The sequence below is a fragment of the Canis lupus genome, chromosome 15 (assembly GCF_011100685.1).
Source record: "Canis lupus familiaris isolate Mischka breed German Shepherd chromosome 15, alternate assembly UU_Cfam_GSD_1.0, whole genome shotgun sequence".
Classification (NCBI taxonomy): domain Eukaryota; kingdom Metazoa; phylum Chordata; class Mammalia; order Carnivora; family Canidae; genus Canis; species Canis lupus.
The window spans coordinates 18557701-18574771 of NC_049236.1; the positions used below are offsets into that span (position 1 = coordinate 18557701).

The 17071-nt window shown below is 41.7% G+C and overlaps 1 protein-coding gene and 2 non-coding genes across 12 annotated transcripts in view; all 3 read right to left on the minus strand.

Annotated features, from left to right (window-relative positions):
* The window catches only part of CHD8 (chromodomain helicase DNA binding protein 8), a 62020-nt gene that overhangs the window by 1203 nt on the left and 43746 nt on the right, over positions 1–17071 (minus strand). For 7 of the 10 annotated variants that reach the window (XM_038558468.1, XM_038558464.1, XM_038558471.1 and 4 more), the window contains 22 exons: positions 16661–16916; positions 15678–15888; positions 15235–15430; positions 14532–14699; positions 14159–14338; positions 13693–13803; positions 13109–13305; positions 12703–12902; positions 12442–12622; positions 12262–12351; positions 11874–11977; positions 10401–10530; positions 9183–9258; positions 8687–8741; positions 8302–8509; positions 7196–7404; positions 6392–7111; positions 6006–6157; positions 5427–5729; positions 3658–3771; positions 3291–3470; positions 2773–2889 (listed from right to left, as the gene is read on the minus strand). In XM_038558468.1, the coding sequence (XP_038414396.1) occupies positions 2773–2889; positions 3291–3470; positions 3658–3771; positions 5427–5729; positions 6006–6157; positions 6392–7111; positions 7196–7404; positions 8302–8509; positions 8687–8741; positions 9183–9258; positions 10401–10530; positions 11874–11977; positions 12262–12351; positions 12442–12622; positions 12703–12902; positions 13109–13305; positions 13693–13803; positions 14159–14338; positions 14532–14699; positions 15235–15430; positions 15678–15888; positions 16661–16916 (4158 nt within the window). The remainder of the gene's footprint in view (positions 1–2772; positions 2890–3290; positions 3471–3657; positions 3772–5426; positions 5730–6005; positions 6158–6391; positions 7112–7195; positions 7405–8301; positions 8510–8686; positions 8742–9182; positions 9259–10400; positions 10531–11873; positions 11978–12261; positions 12352–12441; positions 12623–12702; positions 12903–13108; positions 13306–13692; positions 13804–14158; positions 14339–14531; positions 14700–15234; positions 15431–15677; positions 15889–16660; positions 16917–17071) is intronic. The other 3 variants (XM_038558467.1, XM_038558469.1, XM_038558470.1) reach the window with 2 other exon arrangements.
* LOC119869430 lies at positions 4162–4250 on the minus strand. Its single transcript, XR_005371000.1, has one exon. It is a non-coding gene; the product is annotated as a small nucleolar RNA U6-53/MBII-28 (small nucleolar RNA).
* On the minus strand, positions 9801–9910 carry LOC119869429. The gene has a single exon (XR_005370999.1). It is a non-coding gene; the product is annotated as a small nucleolar RNA U6-53/MBII-28 (small nucleolar RNA).

Genomic DNA, 17071 nt, shown 5'->3' on the forward strand with positions numbered 1-17071 from the left:
GAGTTTTGCTTCTTTTCCATGACTGTTGTACCTTTACTCCATCTAACCATTTCCCAGACGCTTACCTTTGTTAATAAGGAGCTTAAGTAAGCCAGTGAGTGAATCAGTATTTGCACTGTATACTTTACTGACAGCAGGTTGTTCACGTGATTTTACCATGTGAAGTGCAGCATGACTATACTGACATTTACAAACTATTACTCATTAGCACAGCTGGCTGTGGTAAACTAAGGACAGGTCAAGACTCTCGAATATCTAAAACAACAAAAAGATTGTGGGTAGCTCCTCACGAAATTTAATAAAATGTTTTTCACATTGATAAAAAACCAAATGGTTGAATTTTAAGTTGCTTCTAGATGTTCTGGCTGTAAAATTTTTTATTTTTATTTTTATTTTTTAGAGAGAGAGAAAGCGCAAGCAAGCTGGGAAGGACAGAGGGGGAGAGAGAGAGAGAAAATCTCAAGCAGGCTCCATGCCCAGCATGAGCCCAACATCATGACCGGAACTGAAATCAAGAGTTGGACACTTAAGTGACTGAGCCACCCAGGCACCCCCGGATGTTCTGACTGTAAATTTTGATTAAATACACTGAAGCTGGAACTTATTAATTCTAGTGCCTCTGACTGGTACACTGGGATCAAACTCAGTTAATATGTGTGTCTCTGGATTCTATTTACCAATCTAAGCCTAACACCTGACAAGGGAATGTACCTTTATAATTAGGAAAAATAAACATCTCGATACTCTGTATTTGTATGCAAACTTTTAAACTATAATGATAATAGCATTTAAACTCCTGCAGATACCAGTAATAGCACACCATTAATTCTGTCTGCATTAAGAATTCTATACTGAGGTGACTGGGTGGCACAAGTCAGTAAAGCATCTGACTCTTGGTTTTGGCTTAGGTCGAGATCTCAGGATCATGAGATTGAGCCCCATGATGGGCTCTGTGCTCAGCAGGGAGTCTGTTTGAGAGTCTTTCCCCTTTTGCTCTTCCCTCAGCTCACACACTCTCTCTCTCTCAAATAAATTCTATCTATCTATTTATTTATTTATTTATTTATTTGAGATACAGAAAGAGAGGCAGAGAGAGAGAGAAGCAGGCTCCATGCAGGGAGCCTGACGTGGGACTTGATCTCGGGTCTCTAGGATCACACCCTGGGCCGAAGGCAGGCACCAAACCACCGAGCCACAGAGGCATCCCATCAAATAAATAAATCCTTAAAAAAAAAAATTCTGTACTAGTCATGATTTTCTGTGATTCCCAGTGATCTTTTCTTTCTTAGATTTATCAACTGACTCTAAAGAAGTAGCAAAATAGTTGAAGAAAAATAGATAATATGGGAGAAAAACACTGAAGAAGCAGCCTTTTAATAGGCTGTTCTAACATTAAATTCAAGACAGAGAAGGTACCAGCCTTCCAACCACCAGCCTCCCATATCAACCACTCTCCTTATTACACTCTTGGTCCCATGGAAGGCTATGAGAAAAAGTTAAAATATTCTTCTATGGGGCACCTGGGTGGCTCAGTGGTTGAGCGTCTGCCTTTGGCTCAGGTGGTGATCCCAGGGTCCTGGGGTAGAGTCCCGCATCGGGCTCCTCACAGGGAGCCTGCTTCTCCCTCTGCCTGTGTGTCTGCCTTTCTGTGTCTCTCATGAATAAAACAAAACAAAACAAAAAAAACTCTTCTATGGTAACAATATTTATATGAAACCACTTTCACCGGGCAGCCCAGGTGGCTCAGCGATTTAGCGCTGCCTTTGGCCCAGGGTGTGATCCTGGAGACCTGGGATCAAGTCCTGCATCAGGCTCCCTGCATGGAGCCTGCTTCTCCCTCTGCCTGTGTCTCTGCCTCTCTCTCTCTCTCATGAATTAAAACAAACAAAAAACCTCACTCTCACCAATATAAAAATAATAAGCCTCATAAATGCACCTCACAAATAACTATATGTGCAAAATAATGATCTCAATTTCTTACATGCAGAAAAACCGTTCATTTGGAAATTTTGTTAAAAGACTACAATGTGGTTTTACATATATATTACATATTATGTATAAAGAGGTCTATAACAGATCCAATGGCGGATGATAAGTGCTAATCATTTTAAACAATTGCTTGCCAAACAAACCATGATTTAATACGTTTAAAAAATACAACTGACTAAAGTAAGGCAAACATGGCAGAAAGAAATTTTCACTCTCCGATTTTGGTAGAAAATCTACCAAATGGCCTATAACAGGGATAAAAGCATAAGTACATTTGAAAATAACGGAATAACCCAAGTTGTTATTATAAACTATAAAACAGGTTTCCCGTCCTTTTTCCATTACTGGCAATATCAGCGAATCTCAACTTCTCCCATGTTGGGAAATGCTGTGACTATTGTCTTTGGTAGCCCCAAGTCACTTCTAAAATATATTGAATCCTAACACTTTTAAGAGCTTATCTGCTCCTATATCCTCAACTTTTCAGGATGTGCAAACTGAAAAGGTTAAAGGATTTGCCCAAAATCCCTTAGTCAGTCAGTGGAAGAGGAGAAAGCCTTATTGTCCCAACACATCTTACACATTCACACTTTTTAGAATTTTATGCTCTTCTATAGATGACAATGCCAAGGACTGTAAAAATACCAATAAAATTATCCTGGTTTCCTGATTGGTGTACCGAAGATACAGTTTTTCATGCATTGGAAAAGGTTAAAACATGAAATAATTTCTCCAGGCACATCCAGCTTGGGAACAGAGCGGGGATGCCTCGGTCTCACTCACCTTCTTCCCATTCCTAGAGTTAGCCGTCTGTGCTGGTTCCATTCCCAAACAGTTCAGTTCCGCCTTATTGTTTTTTTTACATCTCTGCCACTTCTGTTTTCTGCGATCCTCCATATACTGAAATAGAAAACTATGAGTTATCCTGGAAGAATACAAATCTCTGGAGTAATTGTTAAGGTACTAGTGTCTAGTTTGACAAGAAAGGCTGACTGTATTGATAAATAAAGGCTTAGTGCTAGTGGAAAACTGCCAGTTAGCAGATCTCCCCCCCCAAAACTAGATGGTTATACAACAGTTCAATAGTAAATATTTGCCTACTATTTAGGTTAATAAGTGCTTTAATGTTATTTTATTTTGAGCCTCACAACTACTCTGTGAGTTAGGAAGACTGGGTGGTATTATGGTGGTATCGGGCAGATACAGAAAAAAATGACATGATACGGCATGCTTCCTCCCTCTCACACAGCTTACATCCCAAGGGAATGACTTTAAATCTGCTGGATGGAACTGCCACTCACCGCTAGAAATCGGGGATCGACAGCGAACTCTGGATGACCCTGTAACCACATCTCCAGTTCAGCCCGGCGAGGGGCATCCTCACCCACCAGCAAAGTACCATCCACCTTATTGATGACAGGGATCCGGGTCTCCAGGTCCACGTCAAGGTGATTAGGCTCTTCCATGCACTGCACCTCCAGCTGCAAACCCAGAATCCACCCCCATGAGCACATACTCTTCTTTGGGGCAGGGAGGGAGGGGGAGCAGAGCCAATGGTAGCCATAAAACGATTCTATTATCTTCTAGTCCCTTAATCCCAACTGCCTTCATCAATGAGTGAGAATAAAAAACCTAATCATCACGGTAAAGACTTTCTCTCCCACTCACCTCAACTAGCTTCTTTCTGTTTCCCTTCTTCTTATGAAACAAAGGATGTCCATCTCCCATTACTCCATTAGCCATCAACTTGTGCTTCTGGAATGTTAACTTCAGTCCTTCCTCCTAAAAAGACAACCCATCCACCAAAGATGTCATATGGCACACTTTATTTTTTAATTAAAAAAAAAAATTTTTTTTAAAGACTTTATTTATTTATGAGAGACAGAGAGGTAGAGACACAGGTAGAGGCAGAAGCAGGCTCCATGCAGGGAGCCTGACATGGGACTCGATCCCAGATCCCGGGATCACACCCTGAGCCAAAGGCAGACACCCAACTGCTGAGCCACCCAGGCATCCCTGTTTTTAAAGTAAATCTTAAGCTCTGGGGATCTTAGGGTAAGGGTCATCCTCTGGCTCAATGATGAGAAGGAAGGCCATCTGACTAAAGGGTAGAAATTAGAAATATATCTAAATTTATATACTTCTAACATAGATTTCATCTCTTGACCTAGTGCCCCTCAGGTGAATATAAGAGAAGAATTTATCTCAACAACATCCTGTATCTGATGTCTCAATATTAGCATGGCTACTCATCACAGGGGCAAAATCCTGGTAATTCCGATCACATACCAGTTTAAGAAATTTTTCTTGGAGCACCTGGGGGGCTCTGTCATTTAAACATCCAACTCTTGATCTCAGAGATGTGAAATCAAGTCCTGTGCTGGGCTCCATGCTCAGCATAGAGCCTACTTAAAAGAAAAAAAAACTAATATTTTCTTGTTGAATACTTGAGGATCAGCTAATAGGGTTTCAACAGGGAAGATAACCAGGAAAAATAAAATTTCACATCTATAAAATAAATAACACTGATATAATTTCACTAAGAATGACTTCTTATTTTTAACTTAATAAGGCCCATAACACCTAGGTATCCTTTTAACAACTTTCCCACAATTTGATTTCAATTTTTTTTTTTTTTTTAAATTTTTATTTATTTGTGATAGTCACAGAGAGACAGAGAGAGAGAGGCAGAGACACAGGCAGAGGGAGAAGCAGGCTCCATGCACCGGGAGCCTGATGTGGGATTCGATCCCGGGTCTCCAGGATCGCGCCCTGGGCCAAAGGCAGGCGCCAAACCGCTGCGCCACCCAGGGATCCCTTGATTTCAATTTTTAAAAACTAGGTTTCTAGGATCTAGAAATAAGCCACCCAAAAGAAGCCTTATAGCAATTAAATTTTCTTCCAAAAATATGGGTTCCTTTAATCTAGTCCTCAGGAGATACACAATCCCTTCCTTTACTGCAATGACTTTTCCTCAATGGAGCTTTATAAACTAATTTCTATCCCCTCTCGTTTTTATTTTTACTTATTATTTATTTTTAAAAGATTTTAAGTCATCCCCACACCCAATGTGGGGCTCAAAACTTACAACCCAAAGATCAAGAGTTGTGTACTCTACTGACTGAACCAGTTAGGAAGCCCAATTCCTCTCTCATTATTAGATTTTATTTATTCATGAAAGACACAGAGAAAGGTAGAGACATAGGCAGAGAGAGAAGCAGGATCCTCAAGGGGAGCCCGATGTAGGATTCGATCCCAGGACTCTGGGATCAGGACCTGAGCTGAAGGCAGACACTCAACCAACCACTGAGCTACCCAGGCGTCCTCTCTCATTTTTAAAGGTAACTAACCAAATGAATTCAGTATCCTTTTAGTGAAGTAGTTAGCAAAACGAAAGCCTCCTTCCCCACTTCCCAGTGTCTAAATGGTGAGCTTACATCTTTGATCTGAACTGTAAACTCCTTTTCATCCATGCCTCTGCGAAGTTTTGTGAACTGAGCTGCTGCTGTGGTGACTGCAGACACTTCCTCCTCTGCCATGGAAGCTGCGCTGCTACTTCGTGGTGTGGGGACTGGAGAGTCACCATATTCTCCTGGAGTCAATGAGGGACTATCTAGCAAGTGGTTGCCTGGCCCCAAAATTCCTCCTGTTACCATTTCCTGGCTTCGGCGGCTAGAAGGCCACTTCCCTGAGAGTACAGCCTGGCAGACGAGGTCAATACGGTTTATAAGGACACGATCCTGAGTGGGGGGAAAAGAAATGAACACTGGTTTTAGGGCCTGAATATACCAGCTATGTGATTCTGTGACAAACAACAGTGCCATCATTAGCAGGATGGGTAAAAAGAGGAGGAGGGAGGTAAAAGTATCAGATCCCTAAGTCAACTGGGAAGAGTTGCATGACAAAAAAGTGTGGCACTAGATACAATTAAAGAAAACCAGAACCATCTGTTCCTTGTTCCCGGTTTTTGTTACACTGTATTTCTAGACCATATTATCCAGGAATGAGGCTGTTACCTTGGGCCACTCAGAAGCTCTTTGTCTTTCTTGTAGCAGCAGAAGCTCAGGGGTCATTTGTTCTCCATCTTCATTTGGGAATCCATCTTGGGACATAGTGAGGGACAGAAGACTCTCTTCGTCATAGAGCTTTGAGCGGGACCGGTCAGCACCTAGAGATCATACAGAATGTGAGCAAAGATGGAAGAGTGGGGTTATATATAAATGGAATTATATGGGCTTTAAATAAAGGCCCAAAGTATAACAGATCTCTTTCGGTGTTCTATCAAATCAAAGTCCAAATCTCTCCCAGAGGATGCATTTGAAAAAGAAGGTAAAGAGCCTGGTGATGGGGGTGGGGAGTGGGAAATAGGGAAAAGGGCCAACAGCCTGTCACATGCACTCACTTAGCTTTTCTTCCTTCTCGTCCTCACTCTCATCAGTGCTGGAGCTGGAGCTGGATGAGGATGAGGAAGAAGAGGATGATGGTGACAGCTTGCTCAAGTCCAGCTCAGAGTCTGAATCATCCTCATCCTCCAGTTTGACTGGTGGAACATTCCGGGAAACCAGAGGGGTAGTATCAGAGGGGGCTACTCGCATCTCATAGTCTTGTGGGGTTGGTCGGCTCCTGGCCACCACCTCATGCTCTAGTTTTAAAGTCAGACTCTCCAGACTGGGGACCTGGGCAGCTGTCTCCTCAGGTGGCTTTTCAACAGGAGCATCTGGGCGCAGGGGCAGTGGTGAGGCAGTGCGCGAGGTATACTGCTGGTGTAGCAGTGGCGTAGAGCAGCGTGACAGGGATGGAGCTGGTGCTCCTGCCTGATGGTTCTGCATGTAATTCATACGGGCAGCCAGAAAAGAGAAGTCTGGGTCCTGCATGATGTTGCAGTCTGTTTGGCTCACCCCGTGGCGGGCTGCCCCTCGTAGAAGCTCCCCATCATGCCGAACGGGCTCCCACCATTTGGGCAATTCAGGACCTGGAGGCTGACATAACGCTAACCGGTCTTCCAGAAGGGGATGGCATAAAACTTGTTCCCGTAAGCGCCGAAGCAATTCAATACGGTAGAGAGTCCGTGAGGCCCGTTCCTCAGTGATGGGCTCAATGAACAGATTAGGGTCTGGGGGCTCTGCAAGAGACAGGAGTGGAATGAGCCAAGTCAGTTCTGTTGCCATCCAATCCCACTCACCTGAGACTCTCCAGTTTTGCTTACCATCTCCAGCTGCTGGGGGAAGGCGGCACACTTGGCGACACATGGCCACAAAGCCATGGAAGTACTTGGTAAGGCTTTCATCCGTTTTTTTGTCCAGTCGGGCAAAAGTACGGAAGCGATCCCAGTGGAACTGCATGGTATCAGGGTCATACTCCACACCAAAGGTAGATACTACGCGATAGAAATCAGTTTGTTCACGCCTTGTCCATCTAAAGGGAAGAAGAATCAGGCAGCAATGATCAGAAAAACACAGGGAAGGGGCACCTGGGTGGCTCAGTTGGTTAGGCATCTTGCCTTCAGCTCAAGTTGTGATCCCAGAGTCTTGGGACCGAGCCCTTCATCGGGCTTCCTGCTCAGCGGGGAACTTGCTTCTCCCTCTATCCCCATACCCCCTTGCTCATGCTTTCTCTCTCTCTCTCAAACAAAATATGTAGGCATATAACTCAGTGAGAATGGCCATAAGAGACCTTCCTAGGAGTTGTGGTTATCCACGAAAGGGAGGTTTTTTGTTGCAGAGGACATACAAAAGCAATTAAGATGGTCCCTCTGAAGGGAATTCCAAATAAATCCTTCCTAAGATGCTTTTCAATACAGGACCCAGGGACAGCTGGGTGGCTCAGTGGTTGAGCATCTACCTTCAGCTCAAGGCATGATCCTGGGGTCTTGGGATCAAGTCCCGCATCGGGCTTCCCACAGGGAGCCTGCTTCTCCCTCTGCCTGTCTCATGAATAAAAATCTTAAAAAAAATATATATATATGTATGTATGTATATATCTACGTATGTATAGGACCTATAGCCAAAGGCAAGCTTACAGTTCAGCTCAAATTCTTTTTTTTTTTATGTTTTTAATTTTTTATTTATTTATGATAGTTACAGAGAGAGAGAGAGGCAGAGACACAGGCAGAGGGAGAAGCAGGCTCCATGCACTGGGAGCCCGACGTGGGATTCGATCCTGGGTCTCCAGGATCGCGCCCTGGGCCAAAGGCAGGCACCAAACCGCTGCGCCACCCAGGGATCCCCAGTTCAGCTCAAATTCTTTTTGTGTGTGTGTGTGTGTGTGTGTGTGTGTGTGTGTGTTCAGCTCAAATTCTCAGCCACACTTTACCGTTGCTGTTTCTCCCGCCGTGCAATTTCTTTTAGCTTGAAGGCTGCCTCACAACGCCGCCGTCTCCGGTCCCCTCGTTCTGCAGCCTCTATCTTCATCTGTTCTCTCTTGTAGCTGCGTTGATAAGCTGTTACTAGGCGCCGAAGCCTAGCTGTCAGAGCAGAGCCTGGAGGCCAGAAGAGATGGCCTGGCTGCTGGGTTACCTGGGCTGTGGAAAGAAACACAGAATGAATAAGTACAGGAAAGGTAGTATAGATAATACCAGTATTTCAACCCACCCAAAAGCAAAGCTCTTAGAAACCCCAGGAAAGTACAGAATTTAGTTAATAATTCCCCAACCCACCACCCCACACACAAGATTGTACTAGTTGACCTAGAAGTTTACCTTCATCTCCATCAATCACTGAGATCTCCTCATCCATCATCATCAAGGGATCACCCTAGAGAAGGAGATCCACCCCATAGGATGGAGGGGGGAGGGAAAGGGGGGGAAGTTGGCACTCTGAAGTCACTTTCTTATGTGTGTCCTTCTATGGCACCCAAGGATCAAGAAAAATTTCTAATGAACCCTCACAAAAAAATGGAAGCAACCAAGTAAAGGAATAAGAAAGCAGAACCTGAAAAAATCAGCTGTTCTTAAGGGCTTGAAAATAAAGGGACTCAGGAATTTAGCAAATAATATACTTTAATATCCAGCTTGGTCCCACCACCTCCTCCACAAAGCCATCCGTGGTCTCCCCCAGCTGGTGTTAAAAAATCTTTTTCATTAGTACTTTATATTCTCAAATAGTAATTACTTTCCATTTTGTATTATAAATTAAACAATATACATTAGGATCCAGGGAATGGGAGAAAGCTACATTCAAATGAGAATTCCTCACCTCATCATCTTGGTCCTTTGGAGGACCCTGGAGTGGTTTATATTCAGGATCTTCACAATCCTTATCAAAATCAACCCTAAAATTATCCAGAGACATTGGGGAAAACAAAAACAAAAACAAGAATGTATCTTCTTTCACTAAGGGCAATTTAGGATAAATACCTGGCCAAACATAAAAATCCAGCATGGAACAGTGGTTTTCTTTCATGCTCAAAGAAATGGCAGGCCAGGTGGTAAGCTCCAAGTAAGTTAGGTACAAAATCCAACAGGACGAAGAACAGGAAGAAACTGACAAAGTGCCATTCTAAATTACTTCAATCTGAAATGAAACACTTTGGCCAGCATACTTCTTTTCTCTTGATAGTTCTTTATGTTTACCATTCTTCCCTACCTTCCTATTTACTTTTATTGTCACATTTGAATAGTCCATGTTTGGACTTTGCTTGTTTTACTCTGCTCTGTTAAGCAGAAGGGTGACATAAATCATTTGCAATAAATAACTGACCCAATTTCCTTTGAGGGCCCTACACTAAGCAAACTAAAGTTGTGATCATCAAAGAGAAATCTCTCAACAGCAGAAGACTGCATGGGTATATGAATTAAGTCAACTATTTCACATGCCCCTCAGGTCTCCACGTGAGAAGTTTTGTTAAACTCACTGGCACCCAAACTAGGGCAACACTGCCCTACCTGGTGACTCAGTATTAGCATGGCAACTCATCATTGAGGCATTTATCCAGACAGAGTATATACCTGTATGTGTCAGGCACCACTGGGAGATGATAAACCAGGGCTAAAAATCTCCTGAGGCTCTACCACATAAGTGGCATAGGAGAGCTGCATGGCTATTATCTTTCAAGACAACCAACTGTCCTTTCAGTTACTGTGGCTGTACAGAAAAGCACTGCAGAAAAACCTGAACAGAACATCAAATAAGCCACTTGGGAGTAACACTGATTTTCATCTTTGGTTGCATCTTATGGCAATGTGTGGTTTTAGCTTAGTTTATGGAGTCCTTTCTGCTGATCCTACTCTTCGTTAAGAATTTATCATTAATGAGTATAATCACCATTAAGAATACCAATAGGTTCAAAAAAAAAAAAAAAAAAAGAATACCAATAGGTTCAATCAAGGCTAGAGTTATCTCTTTGCACAAACAACTAAGAGCCTTCATGGGGTAGACTCAGAACTTCAGGAGAAACTAAACACCAATCCTTACCCTTCCACTATGTCAGAGAAATTATCCAACACTCGATGTTCTGCTGCAATGGCTTTGTCATCTGGTCGACCGGCCTTTTCCAGGAAGCATAAGGCTGGGTCTGCCCTCATAGTATTGTATTTCTCATAGCCTAGAAATAAAAGGACCAAAAGCTGAAGAAAATAAGAGATTAACTTTGCCCAAAATGTGCTGGAATAATTGAACTATATGGGCTTTTTTACTCATAATGCAAAATATTAACTTGGACAGCTGTTGGGTTATATTACTGTATTGAGTAGTTCTCTAACAATTACAAAGAGTTTTATCACTAGTTAGGAATGATAGGAATTTGATCAGAATACTTATTACAGAATGCTGACAGATTTACACAGCCATTTAACTGGTAATTTTTGTATTATCATTCTTACTACAGAGATGGGGAAACGAAAAAACTAAAATAATTTAGGGCTAGGTCACATATTTTCAAATGATGGATAAGAAACACCTGCAAACAAATAGGCACTGAATGATGAACAGAGAATGAATGAATGAGGGAATGAACATATTTCAGGATGGTTGAACTGTTCTAAACCTCATTATCTCACAAGTAAATTTGAGACCAGAAAATGTTTTTTTTTTTTTAATCCATTTAACTTACCGAAAACATGTGGATAAGTGCCCTTATTTTTATTTTATAAACAGAAAAGTAGAAATTATATTCTAATCCACTAAATCACTGGGTTGGGAGTTACTCAGCTCTCTCTGCTTTAAATACCTGAGATTTGTTATTAGGCTGGACTGAAAAGGCAGTACTCTGCCTTTTTGTACTCTATTTTTGTTTCCCTGTAGCTCACACCTCCATCAATGACTGCCAAACATTTAGACAAATGGGATGTTATGGAAGTAGAATACTTTCATACAAATTAAGCGTGAGTATTATTAATGAGTGGGCATATATTACCTCCCGTGATTTGTGGAACCTTAATGGAGATGTGTAACATATAGACGATGACACTGATTAGAGAACAGACGGGAGACCCCCCCACCTTAGGATTTACCTATCCATCTAGTCTTTTTGAACATCTATTTGTAGAAACTAATTGCTTGACTCTGGATATTTAAGAACTAGCTTCCTATTCAAATATAATTTTATTGAAGATTAATCAGAAAACTCAGTCACTGGCCATGAGCATTTTGATACATGTTCTTTTTTTTAATTTATTTTTTATTTTTTAAAAGATTTTATTTATTTATTCATGAGAGACACACAGAGAGAGAGAGAGAGAGAGAGAGAGGCAGAGACACAGGCAGAGGGAGAAGCAGGCTCCATGCACCGAGCCCGATGTGGGAATGGATCCCGGGACTCCAGGATCATGCCGAGCCAAAGGCAGGCGCCAAACTGCTGAACCACCCAGGGATTCCCCCTTGATACATGTTCTATCTGTGAACGAAAGTCTACAATAGGAACGGAGTAAACTAAGAAAAGGTACCTACCATGCTTAAAGACTCCAATGAGCAGGGACTTGTCAGCCTCACTGTCCCACCATGTTGTCGGAACCTCTAGCTGATCCACTACTGGGAACCATATGTCAATCTCACTAAAGGTGTAAGACAGCAGAATCAGTACAGCAATGAAGGGAATTAAAATGATAATCCTTGGAAAGTTTATTATAGGTATCTTCTTTTATCCATTAATTTACATGCTCATGGATCTGCCTATTTCTTTCCACTGGTATTAAGCATAGGATCAAAACCTGATATAACACAGCTCTTAATTACCAGTTATCCCAAAGATAGTATAGAATGAAATAAGTAAACCAATCTTCTGGAATAAGGCAGGGCATACATAGAAATACATAAGAAAAATATAGCATAACCGTACCTGGCAATGGCACCCCCTAACACCTTCTCTGCCTGGTCTCCAATAACCTCCTGCCTTAGATAATATAGCATTCGTACCCGCAAGAGCACCCTAGATGAGAGGGAAGAAGAGCTGGCTCAGTAATAATGCAAAAACTTTGAGATGGAGAATGCTTTAGTCTTTGCTAATTCCCATCCTTACTTGTTACACTGATGTTTTAAATGCTTTTTGTAACTCTCATCTTGAAACAGAGTATCAGGATTATATTTCCGGATCCAATCTGCCTTATGGATATCAAAAGTGCTTTGTGACTTTACTTTTTTCCCCTTGCGTCCACGGGGCACAGGGATAGAAAGACCTGGGAAAGGGGAGACATTGAAGACTTGGATTGAGAAAAAGCCTTGGACCTGAAAAAGACTAGGTAACCTATAGAAATCTGAAAAGCAAAGAGTTGATAATTACCTGAATGATTCTGCAATTCTTTCGTCTTGCCATTTTCAGCGGGGCTAATTAAGTCCCAAATGAAGCCTTTGATATTTTCATCCCCACGATAGTGCAGAAGACAATATACAAGGATGGCCCGGCAAATTGTCTCCACATCTCGTTCAGTCATACGTCGCTTGAAGCGTCCATGAGACAAGATATCTCGCCACCGTCCCCAGCTAAAAAAACAGAAAACTGTATTAATATCTTCCTGGGCACTCCCAAAAGGCAGAAGACAAAAACATCTGGGAACAACATGGTAACAGAACAAATAGAATAAAGTTTTTTCCCCATTATCCCCTCTTTGGTCACAGCCTCCAATTGGAAGGCGGAGTGTCTATCAGGATGGAAATACACTATCTATAGGGGAAAAATGGGATCTTACCCATATACCAAGAGGTGCTTTTCCACCCGAAAACAGTCAGTGCGCCCATATGTATGATGACGGTCATGTCGGCGAGACCGTGGCCGCTCATCATCTTCACTTTCCAAATCAGAGAATTCCACTAGGTCATCATCTTTCAGAGTGCTGAAGTGGCGGGTCTGTTTTCGTACTCTAGGTGTGTCAATCACCAAGTTATTCTATGCAGAGAATAGAAGTAGAAGAGTAACTCTTTTCATGATATGGCAGTGGGAAAGGAATTAAGACAATTATGGATTGAAACAGACTTGGATATAACATTTATAGATACTCAAAGAAAGATTTTTTTTTTTAGGACATGCAAAATATAGGGTCTGAGGAAGCAAAGTTCAGTGGTAGATATCTAGGTAGTTTTCTGGGGAAGCAATGTTCAGTGGTAGATATCTAAGTAGTTTTCTGGGGCTTACCATGCAGAAATTTTTACAATGGCTCTTATACACAATACACCACCATACACCAAGATCAGCATCAAAGAATCAAAGTAGCTACAAAGATTCCTGAAAGTAATGTGTCTTCTATAATACTTTCTAAAAGAAAAGTAAGCTTACCTTGCTATTAAGTAGATCCATGTCTAGGTCAGCCTTCTTGGCCCACTTTTGCCAAAAGTTGGGGTCATCCAGAGAAATATCAGTCCTATTTTCAGAAGCAACAAAGCTTGCCTAGTGAGGAACAAAGGGACAAAGTAGGCTATAACACTTTTAAAGCAATGGGAAACCAGTACCTACATTTAAAAAATCTATATAGGGATGCCTGGGTGGCTCAGTGGTTGAGTGTCTGCCTTTGGCTCAGGGTGTGATCCCGGAGTTCCGGGATCGAGTCCCACATCGGGCTCCCTGCATGGAGCCTGCTTCTCCCTCTGCCTGTGTCTCTGCCTTTTGCTCTCTCTCTCTCTCTTCCGTGTGTCTTTCATGAATAAATAAAATCTTAAAAAAAATAATTTAAAAAAAATCTATTTAAATTCTAGAAGATTCCTCTACTGCTGCTTCCTTAGCATTTGGCACAGACAGGACATACCTTGGCGAAAGTTGAACCCTTTCCTTCAGATTCAATGGTGATGGTTGTGGTTCGTCTTAACAAGATCTGGTCAATGTCTTCTTCACAAAACTTGGAGCCCTCATCATCTTCTTCCATTATGGCTGCATATGCACCTTTTCGTAAGAGATCTTCAATCTCCTTCTTGGAGAACTGTTGGATCTGCAAAATCCAGTAGTAAGATGAAAAAACTAACAAGAGAATATTATCGAACCATATCATAATAATTTAGTTCATATTTTAATAATAATTAAGAATCCAAACAAGGTGGTCAGATTCCTGTGCAAAAAAATAGCTTTCTTTCCCTCTAACACTATGACCAGCCAAAAATATATTATAGACTAAGAGGACTCACTCCAGTAATGTTGCCATCCCGACCACTCATGGACTGAAGCACAGCTTTATCCAATCCCAACTTGAGGCTAGCTTTATCAAACATCTCTCTCTCGTAAGAATTACGAGTGATGAGACGATACACCTTCACAGCTTTGCTCTGCCCAATTCGATGACACCGTGCCTGGGCCTAGTTAAAAAGAATTGGAAAGAAAGAGCCAAGTTAACATAAAATTGGGGCGGGGGCAGGGGATTCAAAATACCAATTCACGTCTATAAAGCAGCCATAAGATCAATTCAAAACCAAAAGTTAATTTCAAGATGAAATTATCATCCCACCAAGTATACCAGGGGTCAGCAAGCTATGGTCTGCACAGCTACATGTTTCTATAAATAAAAGTTTTTACTGAAATGCAACCCCACTTACTGATATACATATTGTCTATGGCTGCCTTTGTGCTCCAAGAGCAGAGGTGAATAGTTACAACAGAGACCGTATGGTCCACAAAGCCTAAAACATTTACTACGTAGCCCTTTACAGAAAAAGTCTGCTGCCCTCTCAATGAAGATTGCCTCCCTTAAACCTCTCAGTGGAGACCGCCACCCTTAAACTAAGTAAACAATTCCATACTCTTTGAAGGACAAATCTTTCTAAGAGATCCTGATCCTGTTGACAAACCTCTTAGGTTAAGGTAGTTAGCCCCTAGGACAATGATTTCCTCTACCTGCAGGTCATTTTGTGGATTCCAGTCTGAATCAAAGATGATGCAGGTATCAGCAGCGGTGAGATTAATACCGAGTCCACCAGCCCGGGTGCACAGCAAGAAGACAAAGCGGTCTGAGTCAGGCTTGCTGAAGCGGTCAATAGCTGCCTGTCGAAGGTTACCTCTGACTCGCCCATCAATTCGCTCATATAGGTACCTGTATAGCAGTTACAGAAAAAAGTTTAATTAGTCAAGCAGAAAGAGAGACCAAAAAAGATTAGGATCATACCAGTATCTCTGTATTTAGTTGACCAAAAACCTTATCAGCAAGTTGAGAGTGAAAACCTTAAATACCTCTTTTATCCCAGTCCTGGCCAACTTTAAATAAACCTGACCCTCCTACTTTTGCAGTTTTATAAAGCTACAGAAAACACAAGGCAAGGGATGGATGTCTTTTTTCTCACCTCCTCTGGATTAGATAATCCTCTAGGATATCTAGGCAGCGTACCATCTGGGAGAAGATCAGAACTTTATGGCCACCAGCTTTAAGTTTCGGGAGTAACTTGTCAATAAGAACCAATTTGCCAGCTGAACGAACCATGGCCTGCAAGTGGAAGTCATGAGGTATAATATGGCAAGCTTCTCGAAATTCTGTTAGGATTTTTTCTTCTGCACCTGCCAAAAGAAAAATCAAACTTGATGGTGAGATCCAGAGAAACATACTAAGCTATAGTTTACTTAGCAGAGATAAGGAAGCAAAGTTACCTAACTTTAGAAAAACATTTTCTCATAGAGAATTTGAGCACCCAAAAAGTCCTACTAAATAATCTTCAACTGTGTTATACAAAATACTGCAAATAAGTCAGACCTAAGATTATAATTGGATAAAACATATGTAACAATGAGAACTAGGCTAATACATGCAAACAACTATTACCATCCTACTGGCATCCCAAACAGAAACTACAAAATAGAGTACCAATGAGGACACTTATCCAAGAACAGAATGACTTGAGATCTTCTGCATGAAATTCTAAACAGCAAATCCCATATAATTTTGAAGACTATGGAGGATCAAGGGGGAAGAAATAGAAAAAGACATTCCACATAAGAATTGTTTTAAAAGAGGGGTGCTTGGGTGGCTTAGTTGGTTAAGTGTCCAACTCTGAATTTCAGCTCGGGGCAGGACCTCAGGGTGGTAAGATTGAGTCTCGCATTGGGCTCTACACTCAGCAGGGAGTCTGCTACTCTCCCTCTGCCTATGTCTTGCTTCTGTCTCTCTCATGAATTAATGAATAAAATCTTAAAAAAAGAAAGAAGAAGAACCCCCCCTTCCCTCCCAAAATTAGGCTGGAACAGTCAATGTATCCACTGTTCCTGAGGAATATCATTAGAAAGTAAACACAGGTGATACAGAAATGCAGGTATTGTCCAGGAACTCTCTCACCATTGATGAGGTAAGGGTGGTTGCAGCACTTGCGCAACTCCATCATTGTATTGAGTAGATTAGGCATGTTAGTATGACCTGCTCCTTTGGAAAGGAAGGAGAAATTCTTCTCCAAAATAGCCCGATAATATTTCTTCTGGATGTTGGTCAACTCTACTTCAATGATAGTTTCCTGTTTGGGTGCTAGGTTTTTTTCAACATCCTCTTTAAGTCTTCTTAGCATCATTGGCTTGAGAATGGCCTGTAGCTTTTGAACCTGTGCCCAGGAGAGAGAAAAGAAATAAAAACTATGAAGACAAACATTTTTACATTATGTGGAAACATGAAGAAATACAATGAGAGCTTTCCATTATCTGAAAAATGTGGATTTTGCCACAAATGATGTAGGCACAAGGTTATAAGAAGGAGTTG